An 18452-nucleotide genomic window follows, 5' to 3' on the forward strand; every position below is an offset into this window, starting at 1 on the left:
ACCCGATGGACAAAGAATATTTATCCTGCACCAGCGAACAATAACACAAGTCATGAACCGTCTCTGCTTAAGAGCTGAATGGCAAACAAACATTACCTCTCCAGACACAACAGGTCTGCGTGGACCTCCCGCGCTCTTGACTTCAGCTGTTTGAACTAAAGTGCCATTCAGAGTGATTTCGCTCACCAGCACGCTCTGACAGTCTTGAGGCTGAATCAGCACGCCTAATCAGCCGAAAACATTTGTGACAATAACCAACGGAGCAGGACACACCACCAAAATTACTGCCATCTGAGAATTCGTCTGGAAAAATTAAATATGATTGGTGACAGATGCGGTCAGGGCCCAAAAATGAGAGCTTTAATTGATAGTCCCTGAGGGGAAGGGTTAAGAGAGAAATAGAAATAGAATATTAATAAACAAATATAATAAAAATTAAGAAAAAATAGTAAAATTAAAAATATGAACTATTTAAGAGCGATTCAAGACAAAAATATGAGGTAAAGTGACAAAGTATGATTAATATCAGCTGATCTAGTGTCCCGTAAACAGCGTACACCAGAATAATAAAAGCTCTAATATGAGGAATAATGCAAATTTGATATAGAAAATGGAAATACTTCCTTTAAAATCGAGAGAGTAAGTCAGATGTACTTCAGCAGAGTCTGCAGTTTTTGTTCTTGTTTAAAAAGTCAAATATTGCATAATAAAGTGGGTCAGTGATGCTGTTTGTCCTCCTGCAGGCAGCACATGGACGGGTACCTGAACACCTGTCCCCAGGAGGTGGAAGGGTTCAGAAAAGAGGCCAAGTGGCTGATCATCAGGCTCACACAGGAGCTGGAGGACCAGTTCAAAGAGGAGGTCAAGGTACAATCACAGCAAAACAAAGTAGACTCATTCAGGGTGGATAGCCACTTCTGTTTTCATTGATTTGCTCCTGAGGCGGAGAGGATCCGCGATATTTTGGGGTTTATAAAACGGGAATTGAAACGGGGATGCACCGTGATTGAACTTATACTTGATGCTTTCCAGCAAGTGAATTATTGTGAAGCATCAGAAAAGAGCCAGCGAAGGGACGTGAAATCAGGATGTAAGACAGCGCAGAAAATTCCTGGTCAGAGGTGAACCGATGATCACGACACAGCAGGAGATATGTGAGTTAATGTACTTAACGCAGGGTTTTGCAGGAAAACAGGAAACAGATTATAAGCTGTGGTTTTCTGTTAATGTCTAAACATCCACTCTGACCTCGTCTTTCAGAGGTTTACATTCCCCGAGAGTTTTTCCAAAACTGATACCAGTATTGGAAATGCCTAAAATGTTTGATCAGGTATCAATGAGTACTCGAGTCTGCATCACGATCTGATGCATGTCACTTATTTAACTTTAAAGAAGTTTCATACGCAAGTAAAACAACAGTTTTTGAGAGAAATTAAATTCTTCTTTGCTGCTTTGATCAATAGTCTAAGAGGTAGAAAACCTAGAACTATGGTTCAGCACATTAACCCTTTGAAACCACAGCAGGTCGGTTTGGTTTCTTTTGAAAGCATGGTAGGGCTGCAGCTTGGCAAGAAATGTCCCAACATTGCAATAAATTAGTAAAAATATGACAAGAAAAAAAAAACAGAAAAATTGTTTAACCCTTTAACAGGCAATGTAACCAAAACCACACGTTTGATTTTTTTGTGATGATGAAAGCTTTCATGTTTTTATAGGATGCATTTAAGTATTTTGATTGCAATATATTTCTATTCTATTTTTGTTGAATTAAATTGACTATTTGTTTTTTTCTACAATATATCTTTAACAGATTTTGTTACTAGATTCAGTATTTTTTAAAATTTTTTATTTGCATATTTTTCAAATTTATTTTATTGTTTATTTTATAAGTTACTTTTATTTTCAGAAGTCTATTATATAACACTGACAAATTTTCACCGTATATTCTATACGTTGTTGTTTTTTTACCCGATTCAGTTTTATTTGCATCTATTTATTTTTGTTTATATATTTATTGTATAAAGTTACTTTTATTTTCACATCTCTGTTAAATTGCATTGACTAATGCACATTTTACAGTGCATTATAATGGGAATTTATTTTTTCTTCATAAATGTATGCATGGGCATTTCTTAGTGTGACTGTTTAAGGGTTAAATAAACAAGCAAATAAAAACCTGTGAAAACAAAAATAATTAAGAAAAATGTCCAGAAAACTGTCTAATCATTATATATATATTTTTTAAAAGAATAAAGTCTATTGTATGGTATTTTAACTACCATAATACTTCAGACCGATAAACGCTTCCACTGGTGGGTGACAAAATGTAGCTTTTGAATGCTCTTATTGTGACACACGGAAACCTCGGTAATTAAATGAGTGGTTTCTGACCTTTTTGGTTTGTGATATCTTACAAAAACACACGAAATAGTGATTTTTACCTTTAAACTTTTTATAATCAACAAATATTTGTCATGACCAATAGTTTTTTTTTCTGAAAGCAGTTAATTAGGTTTTGCCATTTTTTCCAGGCTAAGAGACGAGTGCAAAAGTCTAAAGGCACCTGAGAGGTGGCAGTATGACTAAAGGGAGGGACAAAGAGACAGAATGGACGGAAATAACACAGCTGAGTCTGACATTATGGCATCTGAAAAATAAATAATAACAGTTTCACTCTGTTTTCCAGCCTTTCCTGCGGAGGATGATGACGAGGAAGTGGCTCACCAGTGACGAAGACTTTAAGCAGCTCTACAGCCGGACGACGCTGCTCTCTGAGCACTGCGCTCTGATGAGGCTGCCACACGTCCAGGTGAGGAAGAGGGGGAGCCGGAGACGGGCTGGGAGAGTCCGCCAGAGGGATTTCCAGCTTTTACCAACCACTTCATCGTCTCCATTTACCAGCCGGACTATTTCACTTACAGGAAAGACCCCCGCCTCTCTATTATGATTGGTCACCTGCCAAAGTGATATGATCCGATAAGGTTTCCAGTCAGAGCCAAAGATTTGCTGGCATCTTTTCCAACTTGATTAGATAAATCACACCTACATGTTCCTGGCAACAAAATGTCTTAACAAGACATTTTTGGGGTTATAATCAGCTGAAAGAGGTCAGAAGATGCAGAATATCAGCTAAAAGTAAAAGATTTCACTCTTTTTAATAATCGCTTCAGAAGTCAGGAGAGGAAATCCTGATTTACTTTTTTGTCGACTCTCTTGGAAGTCCAACTGAATTTATATCGGCCCCATTGTTTTGGGCCGGATGCTGCGACTGCAGAATATATTACAGCGAGGAGGAATAACCCCTGAAAAACAGACGTGAATGAATATGTGGAAGTGGAGGTGTTGTGTCAGATGATCTGATGGCTGCTGGTTGTGTGACGGACAAATAAAGACAGACACATCTAGTTTACCCAAAATCACAGTTTCTCTCTCTCTCTCTCTCTCTCTCTCTCTCTCTCTCTGTGTGTGTGTGTGTGTGTGTGTGTGTGTGTGTGTTTCCTGGCAACAGGAGTTTGCAAGCCGACTGCACTACCACGTGGTGAAGGAATATGTGGGCCAGCTGATGAAGAGCAACTACTCCTGCAAGAACCAGAAACACGACAAGGCGGGGACCAAAATAAGTCAGCAGTTGGGTCAACTCAGAGATCTGTTTGAGGACATGGTAATTCCCTTTTTTTTTACTTTACCATCAACATCAGCAGCATCTTTTCTGTTTTGTTTCTTTCTTTTTTTTACTTGTAACTTTGTGATAGTATGATACTGCAGTCATGCATGCAGCACAAGAAAACTGATGCTGAAACAGGTTTCAAAGGGTTAAAGGAAAATTTGCCACCTAATCGTGGATCTCCAATCACTGTTGATGGTAGATAGCCGATTGAAGTAATAAATTCTTCAGTGTGTGTTTTATATTGACCACGAAAGCTGAGCTCTACTGCTCGCGTTGTGTGACACCGACAGCTGCAGTTAGCAGCCTACAGCTGTGGATTTGTTGGATAAAACAGTGTTAAGGCCCAAACACACCAAACTGATGTCAAAATAATTTCAGCTAAAATGCTGAATCCCTAATAAGCTTTAGAAAGAATTTAAATTCAATTTTCTTTTTTTTTTTTGCTTGTTTGTCTCGTCTCGTCTTGTCTTGTTGCAGAAATCGAATCACGACTGGCTCTACGCTGTCGGAGACGACCTGAGTGACATCATCAGACAGAAAAACAAGACAGAAATAAAGAGCCATCTGCAGCCTTTAGTGGAGCATTACCCCGACTTCAGGTGAGCAGCCAGCAGAGTTCACTGCAGAAGAAAAACAAACTAATCCAAGAAAAGTTCAGCAACCCTTCCAGAGGCAAAACCCTCTCACTGTTAAACCAGGCGGACATTGTGTGGATTGTTGCTGCCTTCATGTGCTCCCTGGAAATATCGTATTTATCATATTTACGAGTTCTGAGCACATGAACGGCCCTCCAAAGTTGTTACTACGAGTGGGAAATTGAGAAATTTCAATGATGCTCAAGTTGTGGCATTATGACGTTTTAGGGCAGCAGAAAAGGCAGAAAGCATGAAAACAGTATCAACAATGGACACTAAAAATTATATTTTTGTTATCATTTACTTCTAGTACTTGCACATTTTTTGTAAGCAAGCAAACGTTTAACTACAAAGCATGCCAGGCTAACGCGATAACAGCGTTATTTTATATCATGAGTTACCGACTTGACGTCATAACTGCAAAAACATGAAACATGAGGGCAAAAGTCAATGTTTGGTCAGCTTTTGACCTTGCTTTTTAAAAATCATTTTCTAAATCTAATAACTTTTTGGAATTGATGGAATATTTATTTTCAAGTTGCACATTGTCTTTTTCCCCATCTTTTCAAAAGTACCAATTTGTTTATGCTTTAAAGGTTTAAATACTCATGAAAGACGTCTGAAAGCAGCACAAAAGAAGTGATGTCACTCAATTTTTAAAGAGTTAAATTTAATTATGACCAACGAGCCCATCCAGAGGCTTTTACTGCAGCTGAACGTTGTTTTGATGCAGCAGGATAGCGTCCGCGGCAGCTTCGAGCCAGCTGAGGTCAAACAGGTTAAAGAGGGGATTTTCATTTTCTAATAAACCAGACAGATTTGTTAAAGTGGAACATAGACGGAGGTTAGTGCTGCAACACGTCTCTGTGTTGGAAAGCAGCAGTTTTGTTAAAACTGAAGAAGTCAAAGTGAACATGCTTAACTTAAAAACTCCAAAGTGAAGACATTTAACCAACATCCTGATTTTAATTTCAGTCTGAAATGATTTAAAAAGTTCCCCCCTCTTGTAAATGTGGAAGTGTTGGACGAAGGTGCTTCTGAGAGGACAGAAGATTGAAGCTGTGCAGAAACCCCCGTTTTGAAACAACTGCACTGAAAGTAACCAGAAGACCAGAAGAATGAGGAAGCGATGATGAAATAATGACAGCAAAAAAAGTGAAGTTATAAGATGAGAGTTATTTAGTTAGTTAGTTAATTGTTTACCGAAAAACAGAGCAATTGCTTCTAAAACCTGAAGAATATCAGAGTATCCCTCAACCCTTAGGGACCGCTTTAATGTTATACGCTCAAAAATATCACATGTTAATATGATTTTCTACTTTAATGGAGTTAGTTTTTCAACTAACATCAGTCCCAATCATAAACGTCAAATATTCATTAATTTTCAGAATTTTAACCCTTTAAATGCCAAAGTTTAATCATGATGCCACTATGTTTTTAGATAATGAAAAAAACAACACAAGAACTTAATTATTTTCAGTATACAACATATTAAGTCGATCTTTTGTGGTAAATGCTAAAAAGACAAAAAATGATGTTATCAGGTAGAAAATAGCAACAGTGACAAATTCCAATACAAAAGCCCAGAATGACACCCAGAAATAATACAATGCATGCTTTTCTGCTTTGATGGCTGTGGGATCAAAAATGTCAGTTTGAATGGGTTTCAATGTCGCATTTTTTGCACTTAACAGTCTGAATATAACAATTTAGTTTACACAGTGTGTTTAAGACTTACTGTAGGAGCTGAGCTGGAAATTCCAAAATACGCAATCTTGCCAAAATTCTCAAAAAAAGAAGAACGGAAAGCACGAAAAATGCTCCCAACAGTCCCGAAGGGTTAATGGGAAAATACTATATTCAGAATAAGTCTTATTTTGAAATGTCCAAATACAATATGCTCTTTACATGATCCATATCAAAGTTGGAAAATTGTGATATTTGGACTAAAGGTGGAATATTGCTATGCATGTGATCAGTTTCTCGTGACTTCAGATGGTCTTCTTGCAGCAGGTGACGTGGAGCACCCAAAGGTTGTGTTTGTGCAGCTAAAACATCATAAAGCAACTCTGCTATTTATTTTTTTTGTCATAAAGCTGCATCTCTTTTTCCAAATATCCAAACAGCAGTTTCAAGGTTTAGATTAGAGTGAAAACATGGTGAAAGACTAAACTCCTTTGCAGCCCTATGCACAGCGTTTGTTTGGGCTGTATGTACTTAAAAATGCACACCAATATTCCCCTATTACTCCTAATATGACATTCTGAATTTGATATGGGTCATTTAAACAGCATATTCCGAATTTATCAACTTCCTATTAAGATATGCGGGTATTATTCTGGTTTTAGGAGCATTATTTGGGCATTTGGAGTATGCACGGCTGCATGAAAACTAAATATGACTGGAAATATTAATTTTCTTCATCCATGTAAACATCAGGAATATTGTATTTTTCAGAATAAGGGTAAAAAACTGATTATTTAGAGCATGTAAACATACTCACTGTGGAGGTGTAAAGATTATGATTATGTACGCTTCACAGTTTTTGTGTAAACGGGGTAATACGTGCAGGAGTTTGGCTTTTGTTCCAGTAATTTTCAGTGCAGCTTCATCAAACTTGAGCCTGAGCAGCAGAGTGCTAATCAGCCAAAATCACAAACACCTGTAAAGACCCACACAGGTGTTTTCACTTCGTGTTACCGGATTAGAGCTCCTCTCATGTGCACACTGCTCCTTAACTCTTCTGTTAGTTTGGCTGCACATTTTAAAACAAACCCGGCTCAACTTCATCCTAAGTTGATGCTCATTAATCAAAACATTATTATTTAACAAGATAAAAAGCTGCTCTCAGACCATGTTTCCACCATTAGTCCCAATAAAAAAAACAGTGTTCAACAGTGGAGAAGAAACATGAGCAACTTGGCAAGAAATATTCCACAAATTGCAAGAAATTTGTGGGTTTTTATTAGAACAAAAACATGAGACAGACTTCTTTGAAGCCCCATGCACACCCATGATGCACCTGCACAGGTGTTTGCACTCATGTGGCCTGAATAAATGTCTTTTCAGGAATGTGTGGACTGAAACTAATCGACATCTCCTAAGTTTGTCTCTCTTGTTTGACCAGAATACTTTAACCCTGTGAGACCTGAATCTCAACCCTCTGAACAAGCTATTCAACGCTCTGAGCCCTGAGCACAATGTTTGAATTTCTTTCTAAAACACAAAATTGGAAATAGCAAACAACGCACCACAAATTAAAAGAAATTAGTAAAAGGTGACAGACCTAGAGAAAGACCTGAAGATTTCTTTAAAGGGGGGGGAATTTAAGAAAAACACTAGAAAGCATGACTAGATAACAATATTCCTAATTATTATGATAATATATTTTACAAAAAAAAATGGTATAATTATATTTTGTTTTAATTTTCTGCACTTTATCAATCTGACTTCAATCTCCCACCACAAATAACACATTAAGAGCTGTTTAGGAACTTTAATTTAGTGGATCTAAAAATACTAAGTTTATTTTGAGAGCAGTTAGAGCTCCACTCAGATCATGTTTCCTCCATCAGAGTCTCACTCAGAAACTCTGAACAGTCTTCAACAGTGAAGAAGAAACAAAATCTTCCCACCAGTTTCCTGCTCTGAAGGAAACATCTGAACTCTTCATCGTGGGCAGCGAGACCAAACTCTTTAGAAACACATTTCTCAAGTCAGCAACTAATGAAATGATCCCTGAAAGTATAGTCTTGGTTTGTTCCGGTTGTTTCTCGGGCTCTTAGGTCTGAGACGAGCAGTTTGAGTCCTGGTGAACTCCTCACGGTCACAGAGACGCTCCTCCTATAATCACTGACAAACTGTGTTTCTTCTTTACTAATAAACATCAAATTCACTGATGAATAAAAATACAATATTCTTCTCTTTTCCACCTGCAGCAGGAAGCACCTGGTCGCTGTTCTGTACTTCAGAGGCCTGATGCGAGGCCGTGAACACCAGCTGATCCTGCAGAGACTCACGGAGCTGAAGAAGACACTGGGCAGCGCCGGCGGGGACAAGAGCCGAGTTTTATTTGGTGACATGCAGGTCACCGTGAACACAGAACGCCTCTCAAATCTGCCTTTCTCCTGCTTCAGCTTCCTGCAGCCCAACAACTAATGCAACATGGAGGAGGACGAGCCGCCGAGTGGAGGAAAAATAACTCAAACGGTGGAGTTACAGTTTTTTTAAGGCAGTTTGACACTTTTTTTAATACAAATTAGGGTCATCGTTCTCAAACAGAGCCATCTAAACTCAAACAAACGGTACCTTTTGCACAGAATCAGGTGAAATTCTGCATTTTTCAGGGTTGATAGTTCACAAACTTCCTATTATTATTACTGGGTTGGCAGTTGAGTGGTGTGTCTGTAATTTAGGAATTAGTTAATCTGCATTATACCTCTCCAGCATAAATGTTTTATTGTTATACGCTCAGTCAGGGGCGTATATTCTGAAGCACATGAAGAAATTGATCAAATTCAATTTTTAATCGTGCAAATAAACATGCGGTTGATAAATGAGGCCCCAGGTCCAAGACATGAAGCTCCACGATGTGAAATTCTTTTTTTTTTACACTTTGGTGACATTTTTGCAGTTTTGGAGGAGTTTTTCAGATCCTTTACTGAAGAATTTTGGTCACAAATTTAAAATCCGAGTTAGTGAGGAAGATAATCCATCCACCTGACAGCAAATATCAGGATTAAACAGCATCATTACATCAATAAAATTTTGGATGGTCACAGTAAAAGGATACTCTGAAATGTGCAGTTTGATTTTGCAATACAATGCCACAGATGTCGTAAGTTTTTAGGGAGTGTCCCATTGGCATGCAGACTGCAGAAGTGCCGACGTTGTCGTTTCTCTGAATTTGTCAATACATCCATTGCAGGCTGTAACAAATTTTTACTTAAAATTACAGTAAAATACTGGCAGCTGTTGCCAGCATCCTAATATTATTTTGCGGTGTCACTGCTGTAAATTAGTAAATTATCCTTACATTTATTACATTATTCTTCAGTAAAATATAAACATTACAGTGAAGTATTTGCCCTAAAAGCATCAAGATTTAGAGTATTTTACTGCACTTCAGAAAAAAACTGGTACACTGCTATTAATATTTGGCTGCATTTTTACAGCAATTTGTTACAGTGTTGCAGTGATTAATAATAATCTATAATCTTATTTATGTAACCCTTTGAAATTTGGGCTAATCGGCTTTATTTTAAACACATAACATGAAAAGAAAGTAATGAGCAGCAAAAGAAATGACAGAGAAGTTAGTAAGAAATCTGTGAAAATGTTATTATATTATTATATTTATTATAATATATATTATATTTATATATATATGTATAATAATAAAAAATACAATGTGAGAAAATACCTTTAAAAATAATGATAATTCTGTAAAATAATTCAAAATATATTTTTATAAAAATAGTTCACTGGATTTAAACTTTTATGGTAGTAAAACTGTCACAGGGTGTATTTTTCTGCTGTTTTTTTTTTTTTTTTTGGCTTTTTGTTGATTTTTGTTACAAACACTTACTTAGCTTACATTGCAGAGCTTTTGGTTTTACCAGAGTATTTTCACAGTGTGATATAAGTACTTTTACTTCAGTAAAGGACCTGGTTTACTCAGTCTGGTGATGAGGATGTGAGGTTGATCTGTGTTGGTGAGTCGTCAGCTGATAGACGGCGGTATTATTACTGGGAAACCCCAAAAACCTCCACTGTTGGTAGAAATATTCAGATCCTTTACTTGAAGTACAAGTACTAAAACCACACTGAAAATGCTACAATACAAGAATGTGAGAGTAATGAGCAAAATATAGAAATATAGACTCACACCAGCTGTATCCTTAAAACAAATCAAGTTAAAAATTACTCTAGTAAAATATATATTAGCTGCTTTATAAAAACTCTTAACAGATGAGCAAAGTTATGTTCTTCTAAAGGAAAAAACAAGTTCAGCGTGTTCAATAAAGTCTCCTCTTATGTAAAAATGCCACATATGTAACCACTTACAAAACGTATTAAATCTGACGCATGTAGTGTGTTAGGCATTTAGAGCGTTTCCAGCACTGTGAGGATCTGCAGGAATGTTTCCTGGGAACAAAAGTTTTCATTCACTAATCTGGATGAAATTAATTCATCAAAAAATTGTGAAACATCCTGAATGTGAAGCTCTCAGCAGATGGAACAAATGCAACATGTTTCTCAGCTGCATGATTTTGCAGAGGAATCATGCTGTTGTTGCAAAATTCATCTGCTGTGGCGGCTGTGTTTGACCTCAGTTTGAGTTAAAGTTTGATAAAAACTGGAAGAAACTCTGCATGAATCATGTGCTGTGAAGAGGCGAGTTGCATATGCATATGACTTACATATGTGTATTTAAAGATGACTTTTTGTGGTCTTCTCTTGTCAAATGTCTGATATCAGATGACCTTGTGTGATCACTGATGCAGAAAAGTCTGCAAAACTGAGCTGGAAGTGATTTTATTTGCATACAATTCATTTGAATCAGGACTTTTTGGTCTTCTTGTGTTTGTAAATAGGTTGTGTGATGGTTATCAGTGTGACGAGTTTAGTCTCTCAGGATGGTTTAAATCAGGGTTTTAAGACTTAAATCAGGGTTTTACTATTTAAAACAGGGTCTTTCAAACCTGTGACACCATGTTTTCGGTACCAAACTGTACTTGAATGCTGACAGTTTTATGAATGTTAACACAAAACTCTGATATGTTTCTTCAGTATGAAGGGAGCCAAAAGGGATTACAGAGAATTCATGTTGCAAATCTATTTAATCTGTTTTTAATAAAAGATAAAACAAATATGTCATGACTCAGTCTGCATGTTGAGAAACTGGACCAGACACCAAGAAGCTTTTCAGCTCTGATGGGAAACACTTGTGTAATTTAGGTGTTGTGCATCTGTGGATTCATTTTTAAATATATCAGCACTGACTTTCACAAACCTGAACCCTCAAAATCCAGCCTAATCACCAGCAGAAAGTCTACAAACATGTCACAATTTATGTTTCGTGCTTATTTTTTCTAAATTGAAATGTATAAGTTGGTGTTATTGCGAGTTGGAGGAGATGGAGGATGGAGTGACATCGGCTCAGAATCCACATTTCTTTTGAAAATATGGGAAAATGGCAATGAGCAATTTGGCAAGAAATGTCCCGCAAATAGCAAAAAAATTTGAATAAATTGTCAAGAAATTGACTTGTCACCTAGCCGTGGGGAGATTATTAGATTTTATTAGATTTTTTAAAAAAGGGGGAAAAAAATGTCCAGAAAACTAAAATTATAATTCTGATAATTATCTTTTCTTTTTAGGTAATTTTCTTGTAATGTTTCACTTATTTCTTGCTTATTTTTAGTTCAGTTCTCATTAAGCTGTTTGTTGCCTTCTTCTTGTATTTTTGGAAGAAAACAAGTGAATTTGCTTTGGTTTTAATTAGTTAATATTGAAATATATTCTTATGACTTATTGTGGAAAGGGGAAGAATTTCTGGCATTTTAATGTCATGTCAGGATGTGATTCTTGTCAGACACACAAAAAAACGTTGATTAATCCTTAAAAAACATACAAACAGCTGCAATGTGTGTATAACCGAGGACACACACATCAGTGAGGGATTGTTGAATAAACGACTGTTTTTCAACAATTTTTTATTCAACAAACATGGAGCATTTTCACCTAAATTAAATAGACTCAGATTGACGAGACAGAAAGGAAACATGCAGCAGTCGAATGCATCTCATGTTTTGCAGCACCAGGCGACTTTACCTCTGAAAGCAGTGTTGAATCGGTCCAGAAGTTGTGTAATAGCGAACAAAGCAGAGTGTGTGTGTTACAGTTAAGAGGGAGTCGTCACATGTTTGGCTCGGTGAAAAAAGGAGCGGACCCGATGATTAATGTCCTCCCAATCTCCCTCACTCCCTCCTCAGGGGCTTTATCTCTGTGAAAGAGGCGATCTGACCTGAATGCCTGAATGAATTGGTTCCCATCAACAGAGCGAAGAGTTCAACTTTTGCAAATTTATTCTGCTAACTTATATACTTTTAATGATGCTTTCCTTAGTGATCGCCATTTCTGAGGTGAAATCACCGGTAACATTTTCTCAGTGTCAGTGGACCACACTTGTATCGCGCTTTTCTACTTTTGGACCACTCAAAGCGCTTTAACACTACATGTCACATTCACACATTCACACAGTGATGGCAGAGGCTACCGTACAAGGTGCCACCTGCTACTCAGTAACTATTCATACGCACTCACACGCTGATGACGCAGCATCCTGAGCAATTTGGGATTCAGTATCACGCCCAAGGATAGACATGTTGAATGGAAGAGGAGGAAGAGGATCGAACCGCCGAACTTACAATTGGAGGACAACCTGCTCCACCTCTGAGCCGCTCTACCTTTCTTTTCTTTATAAATCAATTAACTGATTAATTTCTCTGTTTGTTTGTTTTAAACTGTGGTGGAGTGGGCTTCTGTGTGAGCGTTTGTTGCACATTTGTGTGATAAACCTTGTATTTTTATTCTTTTTTTAAAAGTGTTTTTGCCTTTAATTGATAGGACAGCATGAGTGTCAGAGGGGAAGAGAGAGAGAGGGGATGACATGCAGCAGAGGGCCGAGGCTGGAATCGAACCCGCGGCCCCTGCGGCGAGGACACAGTCCCCAAACATGGGGCGCCCGCCCCATCCATCGAGCCACCAGGCACCCCATATTTTTTATTCTTTTAACACTTTTGTCAGTGAGATGTCTCAGGTCGTGTGTGGTTGCATTTTTGGAAGCATTTTGTGCTTGATAATGTGCATTAAGTGTAACTGTGTGTTAGATTTTTGCAGAATGTGGAAGCCTGATGCAAACGTTTCCCCTGAAGTTCACATTGTTTCTCTTGCAAACTTTTTGTGAAAAATAAGATGGGTTTAAAAATAACATTTTCAGTGTCAAGTCACAGAAGATTCACAAAATAACTTCATATGTCTCTGATGATGTAATTGGAGGAGGAGCGTCTCTGTGACCGTGAGGAGTTCACCAGGACTCAAACTGCTCGTCTCCAGACTTAAGAGCCCGAGAAACAACCGGAACAAACCAAAACTATACTTTCAGGGATCATTTCATTAGTTGTTGACTTGAGAAATGTGTTTCTAAAGAGTTTGGTCTCGCTGCCCACGATGAAGAGTTCAGATGTTTCCTTCAGAGCAGGAAACTGGTGGGAAGATTTTGTTTCTTCTTCACTGTTGAAAATGTTCAGAGTTTCTGAGTGAGACTCTGATGGAGGAAACATGATCTGAGTGGAGCTCTAACTGCTCTCAAAATAAACTTAAAGTATTTTTAGATCCACTAAATTAAAGTTCCTAAACAGCTCTTAATGTGTTATGTGTGGTGGAAGATTGAAGTCAGATTGATAAAGTGCAGAAAATTAAAACAAAATATAATTCTACCTTTATTTTTGTAAAATATATTATCATAATAATTATGAATATTGTTATCTAGTCATGCTTTCTAGTATTTTTCTTAAATTACCCCCTTTAAAGAAATCTTCTTTAATCGTCTGTCACCTTTTACTAATTTCTTTTAATTTGTGGTGCGTTGTTTGCTATTTCCAATTTTGTGTTTTAGAAAGAAATTCAAACATTGTGCTCAGGGCTCAGAGCGTTGAATAGCTTGTTCAGAGGGTTGAGATTCAGGTCTCACAGGGTTAAAGTATTCTGGTCAAACAAGAGAGACAAACTTAGGAGATGTCGATCAGTTTCAGTCCACACATTCCTGAAAAGACATTTATTCAGGCCACATGAGTGCAAACACCTGTGCAGGTGCATCATGGGTGTGCATGGGGCTTCAGAGAAGTCTGTCTCATGTTTTTGTTCTAATAAAAGCTGCATAAATTGTGTGTTGAGATTAGGAAATAAAGGAGAAGCTTTATGTCTAAAACCAAAAGTCAGTGATGTGTGAGCTGCACAAACACGACCGCAGAGGCATCACCTCACCTGCTGCAAAAAGGTTCATGTGATGTTACCAAAAAACCTGAACTGTGTCAACTAAAATGACAATAACTGGAAATGCTGTAAAGTACAAATATTGCCCAAAAAGTTTTTATGGTTTATTAACGAGTGACTGTTTGTGTATCAATTAAAACGACAAGAAAACAGACTTGGTGAATTATTGGTGCATACAGCAGAGACTCACATAAGGAAACAGCTTTGTGATTGTTTGAAATAAACATATTTAATCTCTTTTAGTCGGACTAAAAGCTTGGATTTAGTCTGTAAAACTGTCACAGTCTGTGTCCTGAGTGCTTCAGACTTTTGGAAAGCATGGTTTATAAAACTTATTTAAGTTGTCTTTATCAGTAATTCCTGTATTTTCACTTAGTTGTTACCTTTATTTTTTTCCTTTTTTGTGTGTCTTTGTTGTCAGTTAATTTTCTTCTAACTTTTTACTAGTTTGTGGCCATTTTCTTGGTTCATTTCTTGCTAAGTTCCCCATTAACTTCTCCTTCTGTCTTTGCAGGAAAACCATTATGCTCAGGATGCTTCAAAGAATAAAAAACCTTTAAGTTTATTTTGACAGCAGTTAAAGCTCCACTCAGACCATGTTTCCTCCATCAGAGTCTCACTCAGGAACTCTGAACTCATTACTTGTTTCCGGATGTTTTTTCAGGTTAATTTCTTAAGTTCCTCTTTACCTTAACCCCAACCAACATGCTCAGCTTTCAAAAGGTTTAAACTTTAAACAGTCTTCAACAGTGAAGAAGAAACAAAATCTTCCCACCAGTTTCCTGCTCTGAAGGAAACATCTGAACTCTTCATCGTGGGCAGCGAGACCAAACTCTTTAGAAACACATTTCTCAAGTCAGCAACTAATGAAATGATCCCTGAAAGTATAGTCTTGGTTTGCTCTGGATGTTTCTCGGGCTCTTAAGTCTGAGACGAGTACTTTGAGTCCTGGTGACCTCCTCACGGTCACAGAGACGCTCCTAAAATCACGGCATCAGCAGAGACAAACAGCAGCACAAATCATGTCTTACTGGGCAGGTTTTCACTCACATGCTGCAAAAACCAAATTTCCAGAAAGTCTGTCAAAAATATGATATGGGTTGTAAAAGAACAGAAAATGCCTCAGTATGATTGACCCTTTGTAGAATTTGCTGAAAGTCTTTTTGTAAAAAATAAAAATAAAAATAATTGTGATTTTGTTTTGTTTAATTTCAATTCTTATTATTTATTTATAATTTATTTACTTATTTCTATGTTTCTGATGGTATTTTGTATGTTTTTTCTTCCTTAAACTGTTATTATTTAATAAATTATTATTATCTATATTATTATTATTATAGTTTCACATAAAGTCCAATGTCAGTGAATGTTCCATTTTGTGAAAATTGAAAATAAAAAGTAAAAAAATATATATATATAAAAATGTGCCGTAAATAACTGCAAATTATTGTTTGTTTTATGTATTAATGTGAGGAAGGTCACCGACTCACAGTCATCACTGCACACAGACCGGATGTTTTCATCTTAAAAATGAAAACGAATGAAATTTCGTCTTTTAAACCTTGTTTTAAAAAATACTAATAAATCTACCTTCTACCCTCTAAGTCACATGCTTTATGTTTGTAAAACAGTGAAACTGAAAACATCTTAATTCCTCTAAAGAATATTTTCTAAGAAAATCATGTGCATGTTTCCACTGCGTCTCTGTGGTCGCTGCGGAGTCTGTATTTATAGTTTCAAATGACATCTTCCCCTCTGGGTGCTGAGACAAGTCTGTGCAGCAACACTTTCACTTTTCTTTTGAAGCATGTTTTGCAAAAGTTGCCGTGAACAACAACAGCGAGCTGCGTGTCAAACCAACCTCTTGTGTCACTGTGGAAAGGTATTATGTCAAAAAAAGGAGAAAAAAAACAACTCTTTTAGCAGAAATGTTATCTTTAAAATAAAACATCAAACAACTTCCTCTTACTTTTCTTTAAAATCAGTTTCTAATAAATGTGCAAACCATCTCCCAAATCAGCAAGTCTTTTCATTCACTAACTGACAGTCAACAAGTGCATCTTTTTTTATTATATTTTTTAGTGCAACAATTTGCAAGGCATATAAATCACAGAGCACTTTAGCATTCTTCCACTTTTTCAGTGTTTTCTCACCTTACCCTCCGGCCCCCAAAAAGAGACCGTGACAAAAATCAAGACAATAACTGAAGTCATGTATTATTTACAATGACACCAAAATTACTAATCCCATACACACATAACACAAGGAAATACTGAATAAATATTTGGATGAAAACAACAAAAAAAAGGCACAAAAAAGGAAAAACGAAACAAGTGCATCTTTAAAGGAGTAAAACTGCCCTATTTTATATAAAGTTTGGTTTAGAAACACGAAATAGCTCAAATTTTGTTCTTAAAGTTGGAAACAGCTACTGATAAAACAAAAGGTGGATTATTCATCTGTGATACAAACTGTAGTTTTTTATATGACTCAGATTCATGGAGTGAAAATGAATCACTGTCTCAGCTGTTGAGGTGTTTGTTAGATGACACCCACAAGAAAAAAAAGAAAACACACTCTGGTGGTGTTTGCCTCTGTTTAACCCTAAACACACACACACACACGCACATGCACACACACACACACACACACACACACACACACACACACACATACACACACACACACAGAGTGTCTGTTCGTGCAGTTTCGCTGACAGTCGGTGGGCTGTCGTCTGAAATAATCTGGAGCACGAAGAAAAAAAACTGGAAAAAATGCTGCCAGGAAAAAATTATGCAACAGTGAATTACATAAGGAAACAGATCTATGATTGTTTTTTTTCTTCTTCCTCCTCTTCCAAGTCATTGTTGTACTGAGTACTTTCTTGTTTTTTTGTTTTTTTAATATTATATTTCTGTAAATTTAAAAAATAATAATAATCCAGCACTTAGTACAACCATGACTTGGATAACAGCTTTGTGACCATCAGGCCGACACGGAGACCAAAACCTGAGCTCACACACACTAAACCTTTAAATCTTGCTGCAGACAAAAGTTTTGTCCGTCCAGAAACAGCTCCAGTTCATTAAACATTTGGTGATTCATTACGCTCCAAAACGCTGGACCAGCGTCCTGGAGGATCGGAGAGGAGCTGGAAGCACTGATGCTTTTAAACTGTCTTTTTTTCTGGCCTTTATGTCGAGTCACAATTTTATGGTTTATACTTATCCTAATTATTAAGATCCACTTTTGCGTATTTCATGTGTTCTTGCTTCGTTTTTGTTTCTTCAATCGAACTGTAAAGCACTTTAAATTGCATTTGATTTAAAGGTGCAATATGAATAAAATTTGATTGATTGATAAAGCCTCCAACTGTCTTGAGCCTGAAAGCTACGATCAAAGAATCAAAGAACAGGTAATTGTAAAAGTATTATAGATCAATAATAATCAATGACCAGATGTTCATCAAAATGTTTATGTAGTTTTGTGCAGAGTATAATAATAAATCAAATATACATGGTTGCATCTTTTTTTGCAGGTATGGATGCTCTTAGAATGACCTGTGATGTCTGAGCTGTATGATTAAAAAAAATAGAATAAATAATATAAAAACAAAAATAAATAAACTGATAAATTTTGAAATAAAATGTTTTTAAAAAACTCAGACAGAGAAACAAATATGATGAAAAGAAAAGTGTTTATGAAAATTTAAAAAATGAACAAATAAACAAAAAAATAATTAATTAATAAAAAATCTACTCATCTTACCATATAATATATTTAAAAAATATATACATATGAAGAAAAAAAACACAGAAGCAATCAATGACCAGATGTTGACACAAAATACTTAACAGAACTTGTGTCCTAAATTTTTGATGTTCCTGTTCACATGAATCAGTATTTTTTTTTTTTTTTTATAAAATAACACCTTTCCCACGTTGTGAGTTCAAGCTGCACATTATCTTACAACCACTCGTACGTTTATTCTCACATCATAACAGTGAGGTCTCAGTGGAAACATGCATGAGTGCAAAAATGGAAATCAGTGGTGTATTTTTTCACAACTTAACCAACATCCTGACATCAAA

The 18452-nt window shown here is 36.5% G+C and overlaps 1 protein-coding gene, 2 non-coding genes and 1 pseudogene across 3 annotated transcripts in view; 2 read left to right on the forward strand and 2 right to left on the reverse strand.

Annotated features, from left to right (window-relative positions):
- Positions 1-11176, forward strand: part of exoc3l4 (exocyst complex component 3-like 4) — a 30256-nt gene extending 19080 nt beyond the window's left edge. The window contains exons 10-14 of the mRNA XM_088087484.1: positions 744-867; positions 2687-2809; positions 3509-3661; positions 4145-4266; positions 8241-11176. Coding sequence (XP_087943610.1) covers positions 744-867; positions 2687-2809; positions 3509-3661; positions 4145-4266; positions 8241-8460 — 742 coding nt within the window. The 3' untranslated portion in view covers positions 8461-11176. The remainder of the gene's footprint in view (positions 1-743; positions 868-2686; positions 2810-3508; positions 3662-4144; positions 4267-8240) is intronic.
- LOC121954177 (small nucleolar RNA U3) lies at positions 7850-8056 on the reverse strand. Its single transcript, XR_006106553.2, has one exon. It is a non-coding gene; the product is annotated as a small nucleolar RNA U3 (small nucleolar RNA).
- A 2279-nt stretch (positions 11177-13455) lies between the features above and the next one.
- LOC121954176 (small nucleolar RNA U3) lies at positions 13456-13661 on the forward strand. Its single transcript, XR_006106552.2, has one exon. It is a non-coding gene; the product is annotated as a small nucleolar RNA U3 (small nucleolar RNA).
- Positions 13662-15056: 1395 nt separating this feature from the next.
- On the reverse strand, positions 15057-15255 carry LOC121964044 (small nucleolar RNA U3; annotated as a pseudogene).
- Between the last annotated feature and the right edge of the window lie 3197 nt (positions 15256-18452).

Source organism: Plectropomus leopardus, chromosome 14, assembly GCF_026936395.1.
Source record: "Plectropomus leopardus strain MGB_pleo_1.0 chromosome 14, ASM2693639v1, whole genome shotgun sequence".
NCBI classification, from domain to species: Eukaryota; Metazoa; Chordata; class Actinopteri; order Perciformes; family Serranidae; genus Plectropomus; species Plectropomus leopardus.